The sequence below is a fragment of the Leuresthes tenuis genome, unplaced genomic scaffold, assembly GCF_036924035.1.
Source record: "Leuresthes tenuis unplaced genomic scaffold, fLeuTen1.0.hap1 SCAF_10, whole genome shotgun sequence".
NCBI lineage: Eukaryota > Metazoa > Chordata > Actinopteri > Atheriniformes > Atherinopsidae > Leuresthes > Leuresthes tenuis.
In genome coordinates, this window is record NW_027325364.1 from 29250419 (window position 1) to 29269141 (window position 18723).

General features: G+C 39.2%; 1 protein-coding gene across 3 annotated transcripts in view; it reads left to right on the forward strand.

The window, feature by feature from the left end:
- The window catches only part of oxr1a (oxidation resistance 1a), a 146589-nt gene that overhangs the window by 10807 nt on the left and 117059 nt on the right, over window positions 1-18723 (forward strand). For all 3 annotated transcript variants that reach the window (XM_072394876.1, XM_072394878.1, XM_072394879.1), the window contains exon 2: window positions 4419-4504. In XM_072394876.1, coding sequence (XP_072250977.1) covers window positions 4488-4504 — 17 coding nt within the window. In that variant the 5' untranslated portion in view covers window positions 4419-4487. The remainder of the gene's footprint in view (window positions 1-4418; window positions 4505-18723) is intronic.

The window sequence follows — 18723 nt, forward strand, 5'->3', positions numbered from 1 at the left end:
CTGAGAAACAAATTTCAGCTCTACACATTTTCTTCCATGATGGCACATGAAAGTGTATAAGTTGGCTGTCAGCCTCCACAGCTTATGAAAAATATGAATCAAAATGCCAGAGGGTTAGTTTTGATTATATTATTGCTATAATGATTGATCATTTTTCCTTTTTATGCTGCACTGTTGGGAAAAACTTTTAGTGACTAATGGAAAAACAGCCAGACTGAGTTGGATTTTAGTGAGACCAGCCATGACATGGGTAATTAATCAATCTGAAACATCCATTATTTGAGATGTTGTGGTGCTTTGTTTTTTTTATTAATTTGCTCACTGGATAAATGAACATTGTCTCTCTCCTCAGTGCTTAAAGTGCACTGAATCTTATGCAAGAGATTTGGAATTGAACTTCCAGAATCAATAGCTCATAAACACAATATTGTTAAGACTAAGGAATTGATTCCTGAGGTATGCCATATGTTGCTTTTGATCATGAGCTAAATTAGCTGAGAATAAAAATTTTGGTAGACTGCTAAATGAACTGGGGCCTCTCAGTAAATGTCCATCCACTTCTTGAGTGCATTAAGTCTGGCGTGATCACTGTTGTGAAAGTCTACATCGAGACCGAGAAGCGTCCATTGTTTGCAGCCATTAGGAAACCATTTCTAATGGCCATTGCTATTTTGTCTATGTGTGTAAGTTGCTAAGAATATGGAGCAGATTAGCGCCTGTCTTCTTCATCACTCCAACAATGTGAATGTGACGATATCCAGTCAGTCGCACGTGTGCTTCTGATGGTAGTGTGAGTGTGGAGAATTTTCATATCAGCTGTACAGATGATAGGAGGCAAATGAGAACATGAATGAAGACCTGGTGGAATCATGGGAGGTGAAAGCTGCAACGAGCCTGTTCATCAAATTTGGTCTCTTTTTCCTTATTGCTTGTAGAAGACAGTTTACTGTATCTTTTGTTAGTAGTTAATGCACTGATGATATCTAAATGCATTTGTTTTGTACTGATTGAAAGCGGAGCGACAGTGACCACTTTAGTCATACAAATTAATATAGAAAATAGTATTTCCCAGCAGATTGTTTATATCTGAATTAAGATTTTCTCTATGCTCAGCAAATATCTGAATCTGGTATGTTAGCCAAACATTAATTACTCTCAAAAGACACTATATGGAAGCTGGGTTCATTTAGATTAGTCCAATACATGTTTTGAACTTGGCTTCTCATCCTTTTCTTCCTGCTTATGAAAAGGAAATTTAATGACTTTTGCATAATTTTAACACCACTGGCAGCTGAGGCTGGCCTCACATAATCCCAATAACGTTTAATGTATTATCAGTTTCTGTTTAGGTTTCGTATAGACACGTGGAAGCTGGAAGCTTTTTTATTTTTCTGAGGGGAATGCAGGGTATGTTTCAGCTTTCTGTAATCGTTTTAAAGCCCTGCAACACTGTGACGAATGGAAGGATGAGTCACACTGTAACGGCAATGGGAAAAGAAAATTGCACGACTCTGGAATGATCTTTTTCTACTCCCTGGGCTGTAAATTTTCTCTCACACTGGATAAACAATTTACTTTAATGAAATGAAATCTTTTACCATAATTGGATCTCTCTATTCATGTACCTGCAGCCTTTTATGGGCGAGGTATTCCTCATCTCATTAATGTCCCCCTGCCACCGTAATGGTATGAAGTGCTTTTGATGTTGATACATCCACTAGTGTGTCTGCTATCCTGTCTGCTTTTAGTTATTTCAAGTCCGACCAACAATCAATAAATTCTGACCAAGTAAATGGGACCTGACCAGCCTTTAAAATGCCCTCATCTCAAATGTCTTCTTCCTTCCCTAAATGCATTATTTGCTCCTTTTAAAGCTTTCTCTTACTAAATATTGAATGCGTTTTATCTCATTTTGTTTCTTCCATAATGCTGCTCACCCAGCTGCTGTATATCTTTCCATGAATTTTACATTCATGACTCAGAACATCAGCTATGATGACCCAGCTTCTCCTCTGGTGTCACACAGGGATGACATGTCATATTAGAGTCTAACTGAAATTGCAGCCAGTTGTCCCTGGTTGGTGCTGAACTAGGGGTGAAGGAAGAAACTGTGGCTTACATCGGGGATAGTCTCTGTCTTTCTCAGCAGCCAGACGGGTGCATCCCTGTCTGTGCTTGATTGGCAGCAGAAGGCAGGCTCAGTCCCAGCAGGTGAACGAGACAAAAGTAAACGAGCATGCTCTTGAACTCAGACAGTAGTGTTGATGGGCTGGGAACCGTACCACTGTCTTAAGAGTAGAAACAAAGTGAAATATGCGAGAATGTATTCTGGCCGTTCAATGCTATGGAGCTGACGCGCTATTTAGCTATTTTGTCTGTAAACATACAGAAAGCGGTACATAGTAGACTATGAAATTTGCATGTTTAGTTCTGATTATTTTCTCCTATTGCAGGAAGGCTACTTGCAGCAAGAACATTTCCCACTCACAGTTTGCTTCCACACGTGGTTTAAAAGTTCCATCAGGATCCAGTAATATGGCTTATTATGGCTTATTGCCAAGGATTTCCATCCGTATTTCGTCTAACAACCAGTGCATTTGCGCTATGTTGTGCTCTTTTGAGCAGAGATTCCACTGGATTTGATTGGAACAGTGATCCCCACACTCTACTAAGAGACCAGAACAGTGGAAACATTCAAGAAAGCAGGTAGGATAGCTGTAACCTGTCACGTGTGCCAGATTGCCACAAAATGTTGCGCCACCGCAGCTGCACACTTTATAACAAATGATTGGTCGATGAATAAAAGGAGGCTGGTTAAAATCATTTACACGTACATTATCCTGCTACAGGCTCGCTTTCCTTCTTCTGTTGGATCTTTTTCAGTTCAAATAAATTCTAGAACAACACTTGAAAAAGCCTAATTCAAGTCAAAAGACCACATATACTCTTTGTTTAGTAAGTTGATTACGGATTGTTATAAATACTTTGCACTGTAAGCACCAAGAAGTCGCAAGATGAGAGAAGGAGAAAAATTGATCCTGCATTGGGAAAAAAAGATGGAAAGATGCATCAAATATAGTTTTAGAAGCCGTCTGAACTGTAATCAAAACGTGAGGTTCCATGAGATTCCTAACCCTGATTATTAGGTTGCAGTTTACATCCAAACACAGCTTTTGTGTGGTTGAATCGTGTGTTTCTGAATTTGAATTTCTGAATATACGTTTGGTAGAGTGCATGTTTTGTTTGCCCTCTACCTGTGAGACGGTGATTAATCCTGATGCCACCTAATTGCATTACCTCGTCTACGTCAGTCTTGAAAGTATTTATTACTCTCTCGGAGCCATTAGTATTACCTACAGGAAGTCTGAAAAATTGTTGTTTTCTTAGCTTGGTCTGCCAAACATGATCTGGTGTAATGGGAATAATTTAAGTCATGTATCTGCTCTTGCTTTTACCTTCTGGAAGCCAGAAACTCGACAGGTGTTCTGCTTTCAGTTACTCACAGCGTTGAGTACATGTGTGGTTTCTGTGTCATCTGAAGGAATTTTCAGATGTTTCCGCTATCACGCTACTTTTGTAACCCGTCCCTGTGCTTTTTTTTGGCGCTCCTGTTCTCCCTGTCAGTGTGCAGAAGCAAGGAGGGAGATGTTGTGCAAAAGCGCACATGCTAATGCGTCAAGCTGGTGGAAGACAAGAGGGAGTGATGGCAGACATGGCCGAGGTGAATGCTGTAATCACTCCATTCTCCTTATCTTACCCTACCTACCTCTGGGCCTCCACTCATCTCATTACAAACCAGAGAGGGTGAGAATTGAGGCTTGTATAGACCTCTGCATGAATTATTGAACCCTTTGTTCCTTTTACCTCAGCTCCTTCTCCACACTCCCTGATAACCTTTACATAAAAGAGCAGAGGCTAACTCTCAGCCATTAGATAATGTGGTAGGTACAGCAGAAATGAAATGCGGAGAGACCAAGTTTTTGGGTTTAATCATTTTAGAGAATGTGTAACTTAATGGCCTGCATGTGACATGTTTGCCTCGCGAGCAGATATATAGTTTCCCATTTTTAATTACAATTGAATTGCTCCGGTTGAGCTTGAGCCCTAATTAATTCCATTTGGTTTTAAATGGATGCTGATGTGGAGAGGTAAAGCACATAATTATTAGAAATGCCATTTGAATCCATGCATAGTCTTTGCCGTGTTGGCAGAGTTATGCTTTGCTGGTTGCCTCCCGCCATGCCCATTCAATTTGAATCACTCAGTCGGAGGCCATCTAATGAAGGCTGAGGAGGTCAGCGTGGCCGAGGCATGCAGACGACTGTAGGGCGATTTACTGTGATGCTGAAAATCTCACACTTTTCTCCTTCTGTCCCCTTGTGTGTGTGTTTGTGTTTGTGCGTGTGCACTTCCTGCAGGTTTGAAAAGGGAACATCAAACCTCGAACTCCTGAAGCCTCTGAGCAAGAGAAAGAAGACGCTGCCAAGATGTTCAGCACCAAAAGGTCAGCACAGTGTCACTTTTGATCTATTCTTATGCACTTATCTCTGGGGTTTCAAAATGGTTTCTGCTGATAATAGCTGACATTTCTGGTGAGCTGGGACTCACAAATAACTGGATGAGAAGAGACATTTATGTTAAAAAAAAGGTGGTTGATTTCAGGTCAGTTTGAATTATTAAATTTGAGACATACACTTACTTTTGAACTATTTTCACTTATCACATTTTAGAGCAGTTAAATGTCCGACAGCAATTCAACAACAGGTGCTAATACTCTCATTGAGCCTTTTATACAGGAAGTTTTGGAAACTTAGTATACAATCCTCCTCCTGCATTTTTAATGTGGCTTGTAGTTGCGTACAGTCTGCATAAATCATTGATGGCTTTTCTGGATGTTGACACTGAAGTGGAAGTGCACACACTGCATCGTATATTTGAGGTTTGGTATGTGCAACAAAAACAATGTTTTCGCGTGTTCACAGCTTTGGTTTGGTTTCAAATTGGATATTACCTAGAATAAATCTAATACTGTGCTTTTTTCTTCTTTTTTTTTTCTTTTTTTTTTTTTTTTTTGCAGCCCGTGTAATCGTAGATTTCAACAGGAATTTCACTGGGGAAATAATTCTGTGAAGAGCCCATTCTAGAATAAAATCCAGACAGTCATTTTCTAGATTATTCATTAGACGTTCTAAACTTGTGAATCTTATCTGTGGCAAGCAAGCGTAGTCTACAGAGACTGCAAAAGATCTGTTGCCATGTCCTGTTACCAGACACTTGAAGACATCCCCATATGTTCTTTGTTGACATCCTGACTGATCAGATGTCTTTTGGCGCCATGAGAGGGACCTACCCAGTATTATGCCTGTGGTCATAATGTTGTGGCTTATTGGTGAATATTTTCATGTCTCACCAAATCAATTATGTGAAAAAGAAAGTACATCTTCTTTCAAGTTTGTGGACCAAAAAAAAAATCTTCTGATCCTCATCAGTTTTAGAATAAATACAAACTTGCATGAACATCAACAAGACATGACGTAGTACGCAGTTATTGATTTCACAAAAAATAATCCAAAACGTAGAAGCAGTGTGTGGGGAAAAATTGAATACAAGAATTGTGAGTGTGAGCACCTCTACACAAGCAGTAATTTGGGCCGTTGGCAGATCTGGAGCATTTAGATGTGTGTTAACACGATATCAGGGAGAAGGACATCCGCAATGATCTTGGAGAAGAACTCGTTTCTACCCATCAATCTGAGAAGGGTTACAAGGCCATTTCCACATGAATGCTCACAGAGAACCTTCAATAATTTTCCCAGGATAGTTCGTCCCAGCGAGTTAACCCCAAGGTCAAACTGTAGAATGCCGAGAAAAAGTGCAACAATCCAAAGAGCTACATCTAATACTCTACAGGCCTCAGCTAGCATGTCAAATATTAAAGTTCAGAACTGTACAGTTTGATAAAGACCAAACAAGTATGGCTTGTTTGAAAAGGGTATTCAAGAGAAAGCCTCTGAAAAGCACTGTGTTTAGTGAAAACCAAATGCAGCATATCAGCACAAACACCTCATACACCATTTGTCAAGCACGGCGGTGGAGAAGTTATGATTTGGGCTTGTTTCGCAGTCACAGGACATGGGCCTTTTCCATGTTTGTGTCGACCCTGAACTCTGTACACTTAAGTATTTAGTCAAATGTGAGACAGCAAAAGCTTGGCCAGAATTGTACATTGTAACAGGATGTTGCTCCAAAGCACAGTGTAACAGATCTGCAACAAAATGGCTGCAAAAGGAGAAGAAATTAAACGTATAATGTGTCATGTTTTGTGTTAATTTAAGCTTGTATTTCTCTCATTTGCCATGTCGCACGCCACCAACTTTGTCACTAAGTCAGCACTAAATCTATGCGATTGTGTTTACAGGAGGAACTTTCTGTTGGGAAGAAAAAAGTGTCAAAGTATTATGATAAGATGGTGACTGAGTGCTCTCACAATGCTGCATCCATCCGCCCGTCTTCACACAGCGTGTGTGTGTACTCAGCATACTGTGTGTAAGAAGATGATGAAACCAGGCCAGCCCCCATCCTCTGGGAGCTGTGTCAGCACAGTCGATGACTCAGATATGCTCAAAATGATTGTAATATGCTGCCATCTTGAAATTCAAACGCTCCAAAAGCTCACTCGCATATTTGCTGAATATGAAACAATACATTTTCCCTCGCTTAACTGCTGATCAAGATGCAAAGTGGTTGAGGAAATGTGTGCGTCTGTCAGAGATTTCTAAGCAGTGGCTTTATCTCTGGGTTTTTAATAATGGTGCTCCTCTTCTTTTCCCTCAAGTCATCTCCAACAACACTCAGTGTGAATACAGTGGAAGAGGGTAATTAAAAGACATTCATTAAAATTGAATCAAACATCTTAACGCTGCAGTTTACATTTGACTCAGATTAATGAAAAGTGTGGACAAGAGGCGCAGGTCGTGAATCCAGAGCCTTCGCACTTCGACTGTCTCACTGTTATTGAAAAGCTGAGTGTGCAGCATACTCCCTGCTTGATTGTTTGTCTACATGTGCTCATTAAAATGTAACTGGAGCACTGTTCATCTGAATCTTTCATGCTGGATGAGAGCTTTTGTGGTGTGACACACACCAAAGGCTTGATTTGGAGGTTCGTTATTGATTCTACTCCAAAATGAAAAGTTATTACTTTTGAATTTTTTGTTGTGATTTCTATGCTCTGGACAGACATTTATTCAACAAATAGGAAATCGTTAATTGCTTTCATTATTCTGCCTCCATTTCTTTCTGTAGCGGCCTGTGAATTATTTCCATGGACTGAATGTGTAGTTGTGCATGGACACTGTGACCTCTCCCAGTAGACTCTTGTTTTGAGGCCTCGAGTTAAATGTTTTGACCATTGCAATCTTGTTCTTTTGGAACAGGACATTCAGAGGTGGCGGTAGATCAGCTTGAAAACAGCTGAAACCACACTTGCAAAATGGAAAGAAGTTCTCTGCTGTTTCATCTATTTGATTCTAAATGGGACCATGATTTGTGGTGATTTCTAGCTTCCTGCTTTCCACTTATTTCCAAAAGTCCTCTCACAGCTACCCTTGCGTTCACCATACTGTCTTCTGTTCATATAGTAAGTTACACCTCTGAGATGTGAAGCTGATAAATGACATAATTGTGCCACACTTTTGCTTAGTTGGTGTGAAGCAGGTAAGTTGGACAGTGCTGTTATTTAATGAAATGATCTGTGCAGTTGCTCTTAAAAGCAGATCATCCATAATGATTACTGATCATGCCATCTTGCACGCATAAAACCCACAGGGAAAACATTGTGAAACTCTGGGAATTAAAGCACAGCATACAAGGACAAAATTAAGGTTATTTAGCAGTTAGCTCAATGCTGGCCATAGAAAGGTTCCTGTGCAGCATCATCAGCGGACTGAGGTCCTGCGAGTCTCAAAAGCAGCCGTCTCTGTATTGCTCACTTTTATGTCCAAAACTATAAAACTCATCCCATGTCACGAGATCTCTTAAAGGAGATTAAAAATGCATGTATTGTAATTTATATATAATAAATGATGTGCGTCAGGCCATGTGTCAGGGACCTCGGACTCAGGTGCAGGGTCAGTTTGGATTCAAAAAGGGTTTATTATAAACACACAGAGCACAGCAAGGCAGGACGAGGATCTCCAAGCAGAGCAAAGTAAAGGGCTATGAAAGTCCTAAGCGCTCTCCTCAGTATCAATGGCAGAGGACGAGCGCAGCTATGAAAGTTAAACATAAATCTCTCCACACTGGGAGGAAAACGGGAATGCTATGAACAGTTTAACTAAAAGACACGCTCTCCTAATGAGGCGGATTTAAACAAAGGAAGCACTCTTACAAAACAGAGGCACGATGAAATTTAACTATAACTTAAAGCTCTCCTTTAACGGAGGCGGTCCAACCTATGAAAGGTTGCAACAAAAAAAACAAAAAAAATCTCTCCTTGAAAACGGAGGAACAAACCAGGCTATGAAACTTACTGTATAGAATAAATAAACTGTGACTAAGAACAAGAATAAATTACAAACAAGATAGCACTGCAGAAGAATCGCTCACTGCAGGCTCATGGAATCTGTGGGTCGAAGTAAGGCTGGTAATGAGGCTCATGAGTGGAGACAACATACTGGCACAAGACAAGGGAAACACAGACTATTTGAACACATGAGGGACCAAGGGGAACAGGTGGAAACACTTGTGAATCAGGGAAGACAATCAGATGCCTGACACGGGAGGAAGGGCAAGATACCTGAAACGAGAGGGGAAGGTCAGTGATTCTTCAAAATAAAACAGGAAATGACGAGACAAGACATGAAACAGAACGTAAATCGTGACACCTTGCAATAACTCACTTGAAATCTTGTCATACTTTTATATTTTGGCAATAAATTAATCTTAATTCAAACATGCTGAGAAACTGAAAGATCCCAACACTGTTCTTGACAATAAATGGTTTGAGGTGTCTTGTACAGTTGAATGTCATCACTGGTGTCATTCCCATTAAATATGACTGTTGTAAAGTATAACTTCTCAGAATAATTAATACATATTAAGCCTAGTGAAACTAACTTGACAACCATGCTGCTGATGTTGAGCCCATTGGATAATCTTTTGTCTTGGCTTTCTTTTAAAGCAAAACAGTTTTTTTCCATTGCTTTTCTCAAAGCAAAAGGGTTTCTGGCATGGCTCCTGGGCCTCAGTTTAATCGACCACTGTGGGTGGACATGCTTCCCATTTTTTTTTCATCAATTGATTGTGGCTATTTATCCCATACTATCTTTTGTATTTATATTCATTCCATTAACATCAGTTCTTCTTCTTTGTCACAGGACTTTTTAAATTTTTTTTTTTTACCTGCAGCTCTTAATCATGATGTAGTCTTAGTTGGACTCTGTTTTTCTGTTACTTTAACTCTATACAGAAGTAAGTCTGTGCTACCTGCCATATTTGATTGTGGAAGTGGAAGCTGTAATGTGAGAATGAATGTTTAAAGGGAAAATTAAAATGAGTTTCAAGTTGAAAACTAAATGTTCTGCTGCAGCAAGTAAGAGAAGTGTGCTTAATATACTGTGTGCCACGGCACATACAATAATAGTGATACATTTGTGGAAAGGTGCCTGCCTGGTGGCACCATCACTGGATGACTCATGACAAACAAATCCAAACAATAAAGAAAGCAAACACCTTTGTTTTTACCTGCCACACCACATACTCTCTCATTTACACACAGGTTGTCCTGGACAAACTCTCGCCCTGTGATGACACGGTGTACTTGCGGCTCCGTTGACATTAATGCACTAATTAGTGTTATATTGTCAACATGATAGTTAAGCTTATAATGACTAGTTGGTAACTGCAATCTCAATGAAATTTCACATTTGACATTCACCCCATCCCACCTGCATATCTGTCTATGGCTCTGAGTTGTTGTCATCAAGGGGCCTTGCACTAAATTACTTATGTATGTAGAGGAAGGAGAATAGTGTCTGGGGAATTGAATGCATGCTGGGATGAGTTAACCCACCCGCCAACAAAGGCCTGCTGATCCAATCATGATGCACAGACTGCCACCCCGACTCTCCTTGGACTAGCAGTATGTGTCTGTCTTCATGAAAGCCTCTCATTCAAAGATGTACTTTGTGTTGCACCTTTTTGGACTCTATAATGTAATATACAATAGGTTGGACCAGAAATAATTGATTTTGTTTAATACTAAGTGAGTTTTTGCAGTTAGACTGAATGGGAGACATGAAATGTATGGAAAATGTCCATTCTAATCATATTACAGGACAGCCCAGTAGTCCCAGTCGGCAGTATTTGCTCTATTTGCAAAGCTGTACACATTGTTCAGTGTATTTGTTCTGCAGACAGCATAGTCCCATTGATAGTGATATGTATATATATATATTTTTTTTTTTATACATACTATACATGGATTGTACTTCATGAGTTTTATCCCCACCAGTAACAAAATTGCAGTCTGCAACTGTTTTTCAAAAAGAAGTTTGACGCCAAATAACATACAGTGGCATAGAAAAGTTAAAAATGTCCATGCCAGCAAATGATTGAGCAGATAATCTTTTAACAGCCTCAGGTTAGAGTTAAAAAAAGCTGAACAAACACTGACACTGAAATGGAGCTTTTTTGACGCCACAAACAAAAGTTCCTTTGGACAAAAAAAAAAAAAAGGAAGCAGAATTTCATGAAAACGCTGTGAAATACAAAAAACTTATTTTTAATGTATAAATTTTGACCTGTGGTGCATCTGGCCATGATGTGCGTGTTGTCGAGAAGATATTTTTTTACTAGATAATGGATTGCAGTGGATACATTTTCACAGTGCAACATGCAGTTAATCCAACATCAGTCAAGATGAAAATTGTTTGTCTCAATAACTTCTCTTATGGCTCTGATGTTCTGCCACAAGATGGAAAGTAATCCATCACAAAAGAGGCTCAGGAGATCAGATGGCTGTGCGGACATGTTGTTTATAAGTGACTGTAAAGGCTTCTGAAAACTTTTTCTGAAAGATATTAAAACTCACTCTTAGGGAAACCGTATCCTAAGAGATGCAGGAAATGATAAAGTTGTGAAAAGTAGAAGAGATAGTCGCACCACAAACAATCTGCCGAAGCCTAATATATGCAGAAAACAAAGGTGCAGAGTGGCTACGCTGTAAGCCAGAACAATGTGGATATAATCAGTCTCTTGGCTATAGACGTCCAAGTTGGTCTATACCTGCACTGCTTCGTTTAACTTTGCAGACGACGGCAGTATTTTGATCAGGCAGCCTCCAGGGGGCTGGTCCTGGGCAGTAATGAAGCCCGAGGACTGCTAAACTCTGTAAGGGAGTGATGAGGGAGACGGCTTTCTGCTGACACAGGAAGAGAGGGCTATCAAATGTCAAGGCACACATTACTTCTAAAGTTTCTGTGTGGGCCTATGCAAAGTAAGACTGGATCAGTTTGGAGGAAAAGGTCTTGTGCCACTAAATGTGCACCATAATCTATCTGTATATTTTCAGATATACTAAATGTCATGCAAAAGCACCATATCAGGAGTTAAATTTCATTAACATCTTTTTATCAACTGCTGATATAAAAAAAAAAACGATTTTTAATATTGGAGCATTGTTCAGGTTTTCTTCTCCTATACATTAAAGGCACCTTATGTATGTGAGGGACTCAACAACTTATAATTTTGTGAGGTATTTTCAGGGACTTTAAGATTTTATTGTGGCGATGAGTGTTAATCGGTGGATAGAAACAAAATCCACAGCTAAGCGCTCGAGCTGCTGGACTGAGCGCCATCACAGACTGTCAGGTTTGTGGGGAACATGATATCTTGTTTTTGCTTGTGTTTGAGGCATTTTTGTAGCTTACTGTTAATGTGAAAGAACTCCTCCGTCAACATTCAGCACATGGCCGTTTGGAGTGCACTCTAGCAACTTTGACAACAGATTGTGCTCTTAAATTTGAGGCTAAATTATGTTTCGATTGATGTGCTTGCAGTTGATGTATGGGTGGATGTTGCGTGGGAAGAGATTGTTGGAGTGTTTGTGGTGACAGTCTATCAAGGACAAAAAACCCTGGTCCACCGCCTTTCAAAAGATGGCAATACAAATTTATCAGCATTCAATGCAAGCAGGAGAGAATGTGGTTTTATAGTAACTCAGTTCATAATAAATAAAACACCCATGGAGTAAAAGTATCACCACCTTCCTCTGTCAAGTTATTCCAACTAACGATCTGTTTAGGGGATGTGGGGTATAAGCACAGTTTGTGTTGATGCAGACTTATTTGACATGACATTTCGTGCAACTGCACCTCCTGTTTTGTGTCCTGAAAGAAACTCTGCACACTTATAAATATGAGTTCCTAAAGCTTGCTAGTGTATTTCTATACTATCGAGTCATTAGGAGTTCCTCAACAACATCACTCCACTTGAAGCTACACTCTCTGACTTCCTGTTGGCTTCTCACACACATGGATGGATAAAGGGGGCATAGGCGGGGTCAGGGGGATGCTATATGAGCCAGTGTGCATCATGTAATGAATTGAAAAGTTGCACAGTCCTTATTTATTTATTTATAATCATAGCCAAGGCCACCCAGTGTCACTATGGTTATTAAAATTAAGTGGTAGGGGATGGAGTGTGGTACCATCCCAAGGGTTCCTCCTCCTCTCAATAAACCACAAAATTTACACGAAACGTAGAAGAATAGCATTGTTGTTGTTTTATGGAATCTGTCGAGCAAGTGTTCTCTTTAAGGCACATATTGTTATTTGTTCTGATGTCCTCCTCCTCAGTTTTCCACCCCAGCACTTGTCAGTCATTGTGATGCGCTTTCTGTTATCAACCTCAAGTTGAAGGCGATGAATCTTAAAGAAAAATAAAACAATAGAAAATGTTTTTGGTTGTCCATCTTGTTCACATGCTCTCCTGTAGTCACTGTGACCTTAAGGTGCTTTGACAACCTAACAGCAACGGCGAACACACAGATGGATGTGACTTGTGATATAAAACACAAGCTAATTGTCACTGTTGGTTGTGAGAGTCCGTTCATGTTGTAGTTTTATAAGAAGAAAAAAAGAGAGCATATGTACCCTCAGGAGCTTTAATCAGTCCTTGCGTATCAAATCGATGTACAGAGGTCGAATGTCACCTAGTGAAATTGGTGAAAGTGAGCCTATAGGGACCAGCTAATGAAATTTTGATGCAGCTTTATTTAGAACTGTATTTTACAGGATTATGTTCAAGGCTCCATTTTCACTTCAAAGGCAAGTATTCACCACTGCTGGGTGTTGTTTCCCCTCTCCCCATAACGGGAAGGTTCCTCACAATTTTTTGCTTTTTGTCTTGTCATTTTGTCAGCCCTAACCCCTTCTCAGACTTTACCATAGCTGCCCTAACTTATCAGAATAAAAAATATCCAAAAAGAAAATTTTATCAGCCATATAAACATTTCTAGCAAAAACTACCATAAAGGTTAACTACAGGATATCTACTTGTGCTCACAACCAGCTTTATTGTGTGACATAATAGCCAGTTTGTTCTTTCAGTGGTAAGTCATGTACAAATTATTCCTAATATGCCCATGTTATATGCCTTATAAAATGTTAATATTCCGGAGTCAGATTTTCACATTTAAGAAGCTGAAACGTAGGGAAACCTTTGTCAATTTCTGCTCAGAAAGTCACACAAAGGATTAATTAGTTTTCTAGGATAAGAAGCAAGCGACTATTTTGCTTTGAAATGGCCTCCCTAAGAGTTGTGGAGGGAAACATACATTGATGTCTTTGAGCTCAAATTGAGTAAAATTGGAGGCCCTATCAAGGCAGCTTGTACTTGTCTTGCTTTCCCTGGCACATGATCCATAATGCCTTCAAGTACAGCTAACCTCGCCCTTGAGCCTTATGCTTCCTCAGAGAAACCCCTCTCTTCTCGCTGTCATTCCCTCTTTCTCCGTTTGTCCTCCTGCAGAATGGATGCTTTTCGGCTTAGCTTGGTTCAGCAGCTGGTGCCCCAGGAGATAGCTGACCTGGGCTGAACACTGATGAACAGTCAAATTAATGTTTAATTTCATTATTCACTCTAAAAAAACACCAGCAGCAGTTCTCAATGTCATTCAAGGGTTAGATGCGGCTCTATAAGGGGGAAAACGACAAAAACCTCCAGAGAACCACAGGGATACCGTCCGTACACTCATTGCTCCCGGAAGTAAAGTGTGTGTTTATTTAGAAATGTAGCCTGTTAGTTATTTACTGATAGTTGTCTGCATTATCTCTCTTCATCTATATGGCTACATTATTATATCATGTAAGCAGACATAGCCAGGAAACAGCAGAAACAACAGCTCTAGGTGTTTGGATGTATTTAAGTATGGTAATTTACTCTGCAGAGAATGCAAGAGGGAAGAAAAAAAAGAACTGCCACCACTTTAAAAATGTCCTGTTTCTGAAACTATGCAGGCTTTCTCTGTCTGAGCTTTTTTCCCTGTGGCTCAGATCATTCCATATTTTATGTAAAGGCAGATTAAGAATAAATAAATGGGGGCGAAAAGAAAAAAAAGACTCCAGACAAAATGGCTTCAAACAACCAGCAGTTAGGATTCAAATATGCAGCTTGTGCAGCTATCTCGCTCTGTCGCTGCTTCTAACTCAATTTGCTGACTGCTGTGACATTTTTGTGATCGTGGAAAAGTGCAGTGGCTGAATTTATTGTGGCAGCCCGTCTCTTTTTTTTTTTTTGATGAATACACATTGAACTCATCTTTATCTGGCAGGGGAGCATTAAAACATGAATGATATTTGTTTCTCTGCCTTTTCGAAAAACTGTCTGACTCACTTGAGTTTAATTCAAGCCAAATAAAACCAGTGCAGGTGGAGGATTTTGTGTAGGTACTACTGGATGGAGCAGAATCGAAATGAAACCTGAGAAGGGAGCATGGGTTCAGCTTGTTTGATGTGATTGGATCTACAGCCTGTCGGGTTGGCTTTCATATTGGCTTGGATTTGCTGGTGTATCTTAGGCATAAAGAGTATGTTTGTTGGTCTCAGAGGGCTCTTTAAAGATAAGAGCCACAAGCTTTATTTCATGGAGACAATATGTTTTAATTTGTGGCTTTAAAGGAGATGACGCAGTCAGTTTTTTATTTTATTACTTAAGGCAACATTTTGAGATATTAAAAAAACACTGCAATAATCTCTGATGGACTTAACAGCATCGAGTGGCTCTTGAACCTACAAATGCAAACCAAAACTAGATGAGTTCAGAATGCAGTGAATAAATGTGTTCTTCATAAAGCTGACACATTGTGGAGCTCTTCAGCTGATTGTTTTTGACAAGGAAAACAGTGTAAAATAGAATGCTGTTTGGAATGTCAAAAATACCACTACAGGTACACAGTCTCCTATCATTAATACAATTGAGTCTGGTTGTAAGTGTGACAGAACAGTTTTACAGGCTTTGGAAGAGTTTTATGAGGTATCTACGCTTCAAGACATATTCATGACATGTGAAGGGTATCCTGACAAAGGGGAGAAGGTGCCAGTTGGATTAATTTTATGCAAGATTCACAGGAAGGTTGCAGATTCCACATGCATTGCCGATTTGCCTCCCGTATAGTCGCCTCCACTCACTCCACTGTGGTGTTGCCAGTTTTTGTTCATTTTCTTTTTCTAAACCGCTCCCTCCTCCACCTCTCATGTAGGTCAGCTAAAGTGGTCTAAAAGAAAAGCTATAGAGATTAAAGAAAGTGCTCTTGTTGGGCTCAAATCTCAAGAGACATTGTGGGGTTAGCTGGAATTTTTGTGAACAGTAGTAGCTCATATTTTAGAAATGGGCTTTGAGACTGGTCTGAGGTCAGACCAGGCTGGCTGCTCATTTTACTAATTGTACACAGACAAAAGCAGAGGCTGGTTTAGCGGTACAAAAATTAGTCGTACAAACTGACTGATGGCACTCTCACCTCTGAACAGTATGAAGCGACTGCCATCGGCACATTAGCTTAGCTTAGTTTAACATTGTTTTAACAAGGACGGAGAGTTAGCTGAATGACTGTGCCTTGGAGTTGTGTTTTGACCCATTCACAATAGTCTTAAAGATATTTGGACATTACTCAGTGATTCATACATTTGCTTTCACCCATACTACTCTAAGTCTGTGTTGACTTTACCCTACTAGCTCCTTGAACCTAAGTTAAGATAAGATAAGCTAAGATAAATAACCTCAGACTGAGCCTGTGTTTGCTGATTACATTTACTGCTTCATACCCTTTTTAGGTTGCCTTTTATGTTACATTTCTAAACAAAACGCTACAATTTTCATAGTGTACGTTTTAGTTAATTCTTCCATAGTGTTAGCATTTTGTAAAATTTTTTTGCTAAGTTAAGCTAACTATCTACTACCAATGTCTAGTATCGTCTTGTGAAACCCAAACTGCTGAACAATTCCTTTAAGATGTTATCAAGCGGCTTATGTTGTATTATCCAAAATGGACACGAATCGGTTAATCAGAGACCAGCAGTATAAAAGAAGAAAAAAAATTGTTTTGAGGACCTGATAGGCCTACTGTGTGTTGTGATGTTTGAATTACTCTGGTGCTTTGTGATAGTTGCAGTTTGGAAAATCGGCATTGATATTAAACCAAGTTTTCCTTCTAAAACTTGTACACACAGTCATACACAAACATTGCATATTCAGATAATGTAGCCAGATATTTCTTATTTAAAAGTTCCACTGGAGCGTCTCTAAATGATTTCTGACAAATCTAACCAGTGGTACAGATGCATCCTGAAATAAACTGCCCTTTCCCTCTATCCCCTCCTGAGTGCTGCTTGATTCAAATCACATCTCTCTCCCCTTTCTCCTGCGCTTTGTTGCCGAAGGTTGGCCGCGTGACTCATAAATTAATAAGAGAGTGAGATAATGTGGGGAGTTCAACTGTGCACATGGCAAACATTGAGAGAAAAGCTATGTTGGTGCAGAAAAATAAGAATGTGGGTCAAGTTCAATAAATGACATTATGTGAATTCACATGAGGTAAGTTAAATGTACAGCAAAATCCTAGGATTTAGTCTGTTTTCTAGGAGGTTAGAAGTGCATTATAAGGAACAATATCAAAACTAATGGTGGGTTCATCAAGGATGTCAGAAAATTAATTGTCACATTTTATTTTGTGATTTCCTGTTCACATAATTTAAAGGTTAATCATCCAAATGTCAAATTAATAAATTATAAACATAAATTTTTAATGACTTTATGAATAATTTAAATATCCAGTTTTCAGTCAAATAAATTATCAGTTAGTATAGGATATAAAATGGATTTTATATAACATGACAAATATAGTTTTATATGACATGACAAATATAGATTGGAGGATTTATGCTTAATTCTAATATTAACTTTGAATGGATGATGTAAAGGTAATTCTATTTCCTGTGTCCTTAAAATTTGTATTAAATTACAGCGATCTAGATGTAAAATACTGAATGCATTGTATAAGATTTGCTTTCAGTGCATTTTGTATACTGCACAGTGCATTTGATTGATGTTACAGTAGAGGTCCCTCTGCATTTCCTACCTGTCAAAACAAATTTTTAAATAGGCGAGCTGTCTTGCTGTAAAATGAAAGCTATTTGTAAGCTTTGGCACAACTGTATTAGGGGTGAGGAACGTTTGATATTCATCAAACATGAACTGGTTGTAAAATAATTCTCAGCTTTGCTGTCTGCTTTATGAATTGCACATTGTTCTTTGGTACATTCTTTTACAAATGTTAAAAATAGGTATGCTACAATGAAGTATGATAAATCCTAGCTTTGTCTACAGCAGGGTATTTGTACATATTCTATCAGGGTATACAGTATCTATTTATATGTACTAGGTCCATATCCAAGCAACTGCAGACTTCTCTATCTTAGTCTGATCAACTGTAAATTACACTACAGACCTGTTAGCTGTGAGCTCTCTGTAGACGAATTGCAGCTGGTGATGTGTTTACAGTCCAAGAGCGCTGATTAACTGCTGGAAAGGTTGTTCTTCAGCAGTTGCAGTTCAATTAAAACGGAGATTTGAGATATGGCCTGTCATCACAAGCTTTAGCATGTTACACAAGAGTAAAAGTGTCACAAAGTCAGCATAAAATGTTTCTCTCCTGTTATGATCATGGCAGATTAGCATCATCACTTCAAACATGTTGAATCCAGAGAAATGCATAGGATTTTTCCAGTAATTTGTCAAACCTTTTCCTTTTCAAACCATAGTGACTGTGATAGTTCAGCAGAAATAACTATTGTAAGTTTGGCAGGTCAGTCAGTTTTGTCAAGAGTCAAAATTTTAACGCATGCACCTAATTGCATCTTGATCCGATACGATGTACGGAACAAAATGATCTGGTCCTCTCAGGTCTTAGAATTAGATTGAAACAACCTCAGATAACATATTACACCACGCCATCATTTGTACCACAAAAATTAAAACGAAATGCAGAAGCAGTGTGTGAAATGTTAAGTACACCTTTACCATTTCCATAGTATTTAAAAGTGCAATTAGCAGCCAGGTGGTGCTAATCAAGTTTTGACAGAATTCAGGTGTGTGTTAACACAAAGCCAAGAAGGAACAAACATTGTTGCTGCCCATCAATCTGGAAAGGGTAATAAAACGATTTCC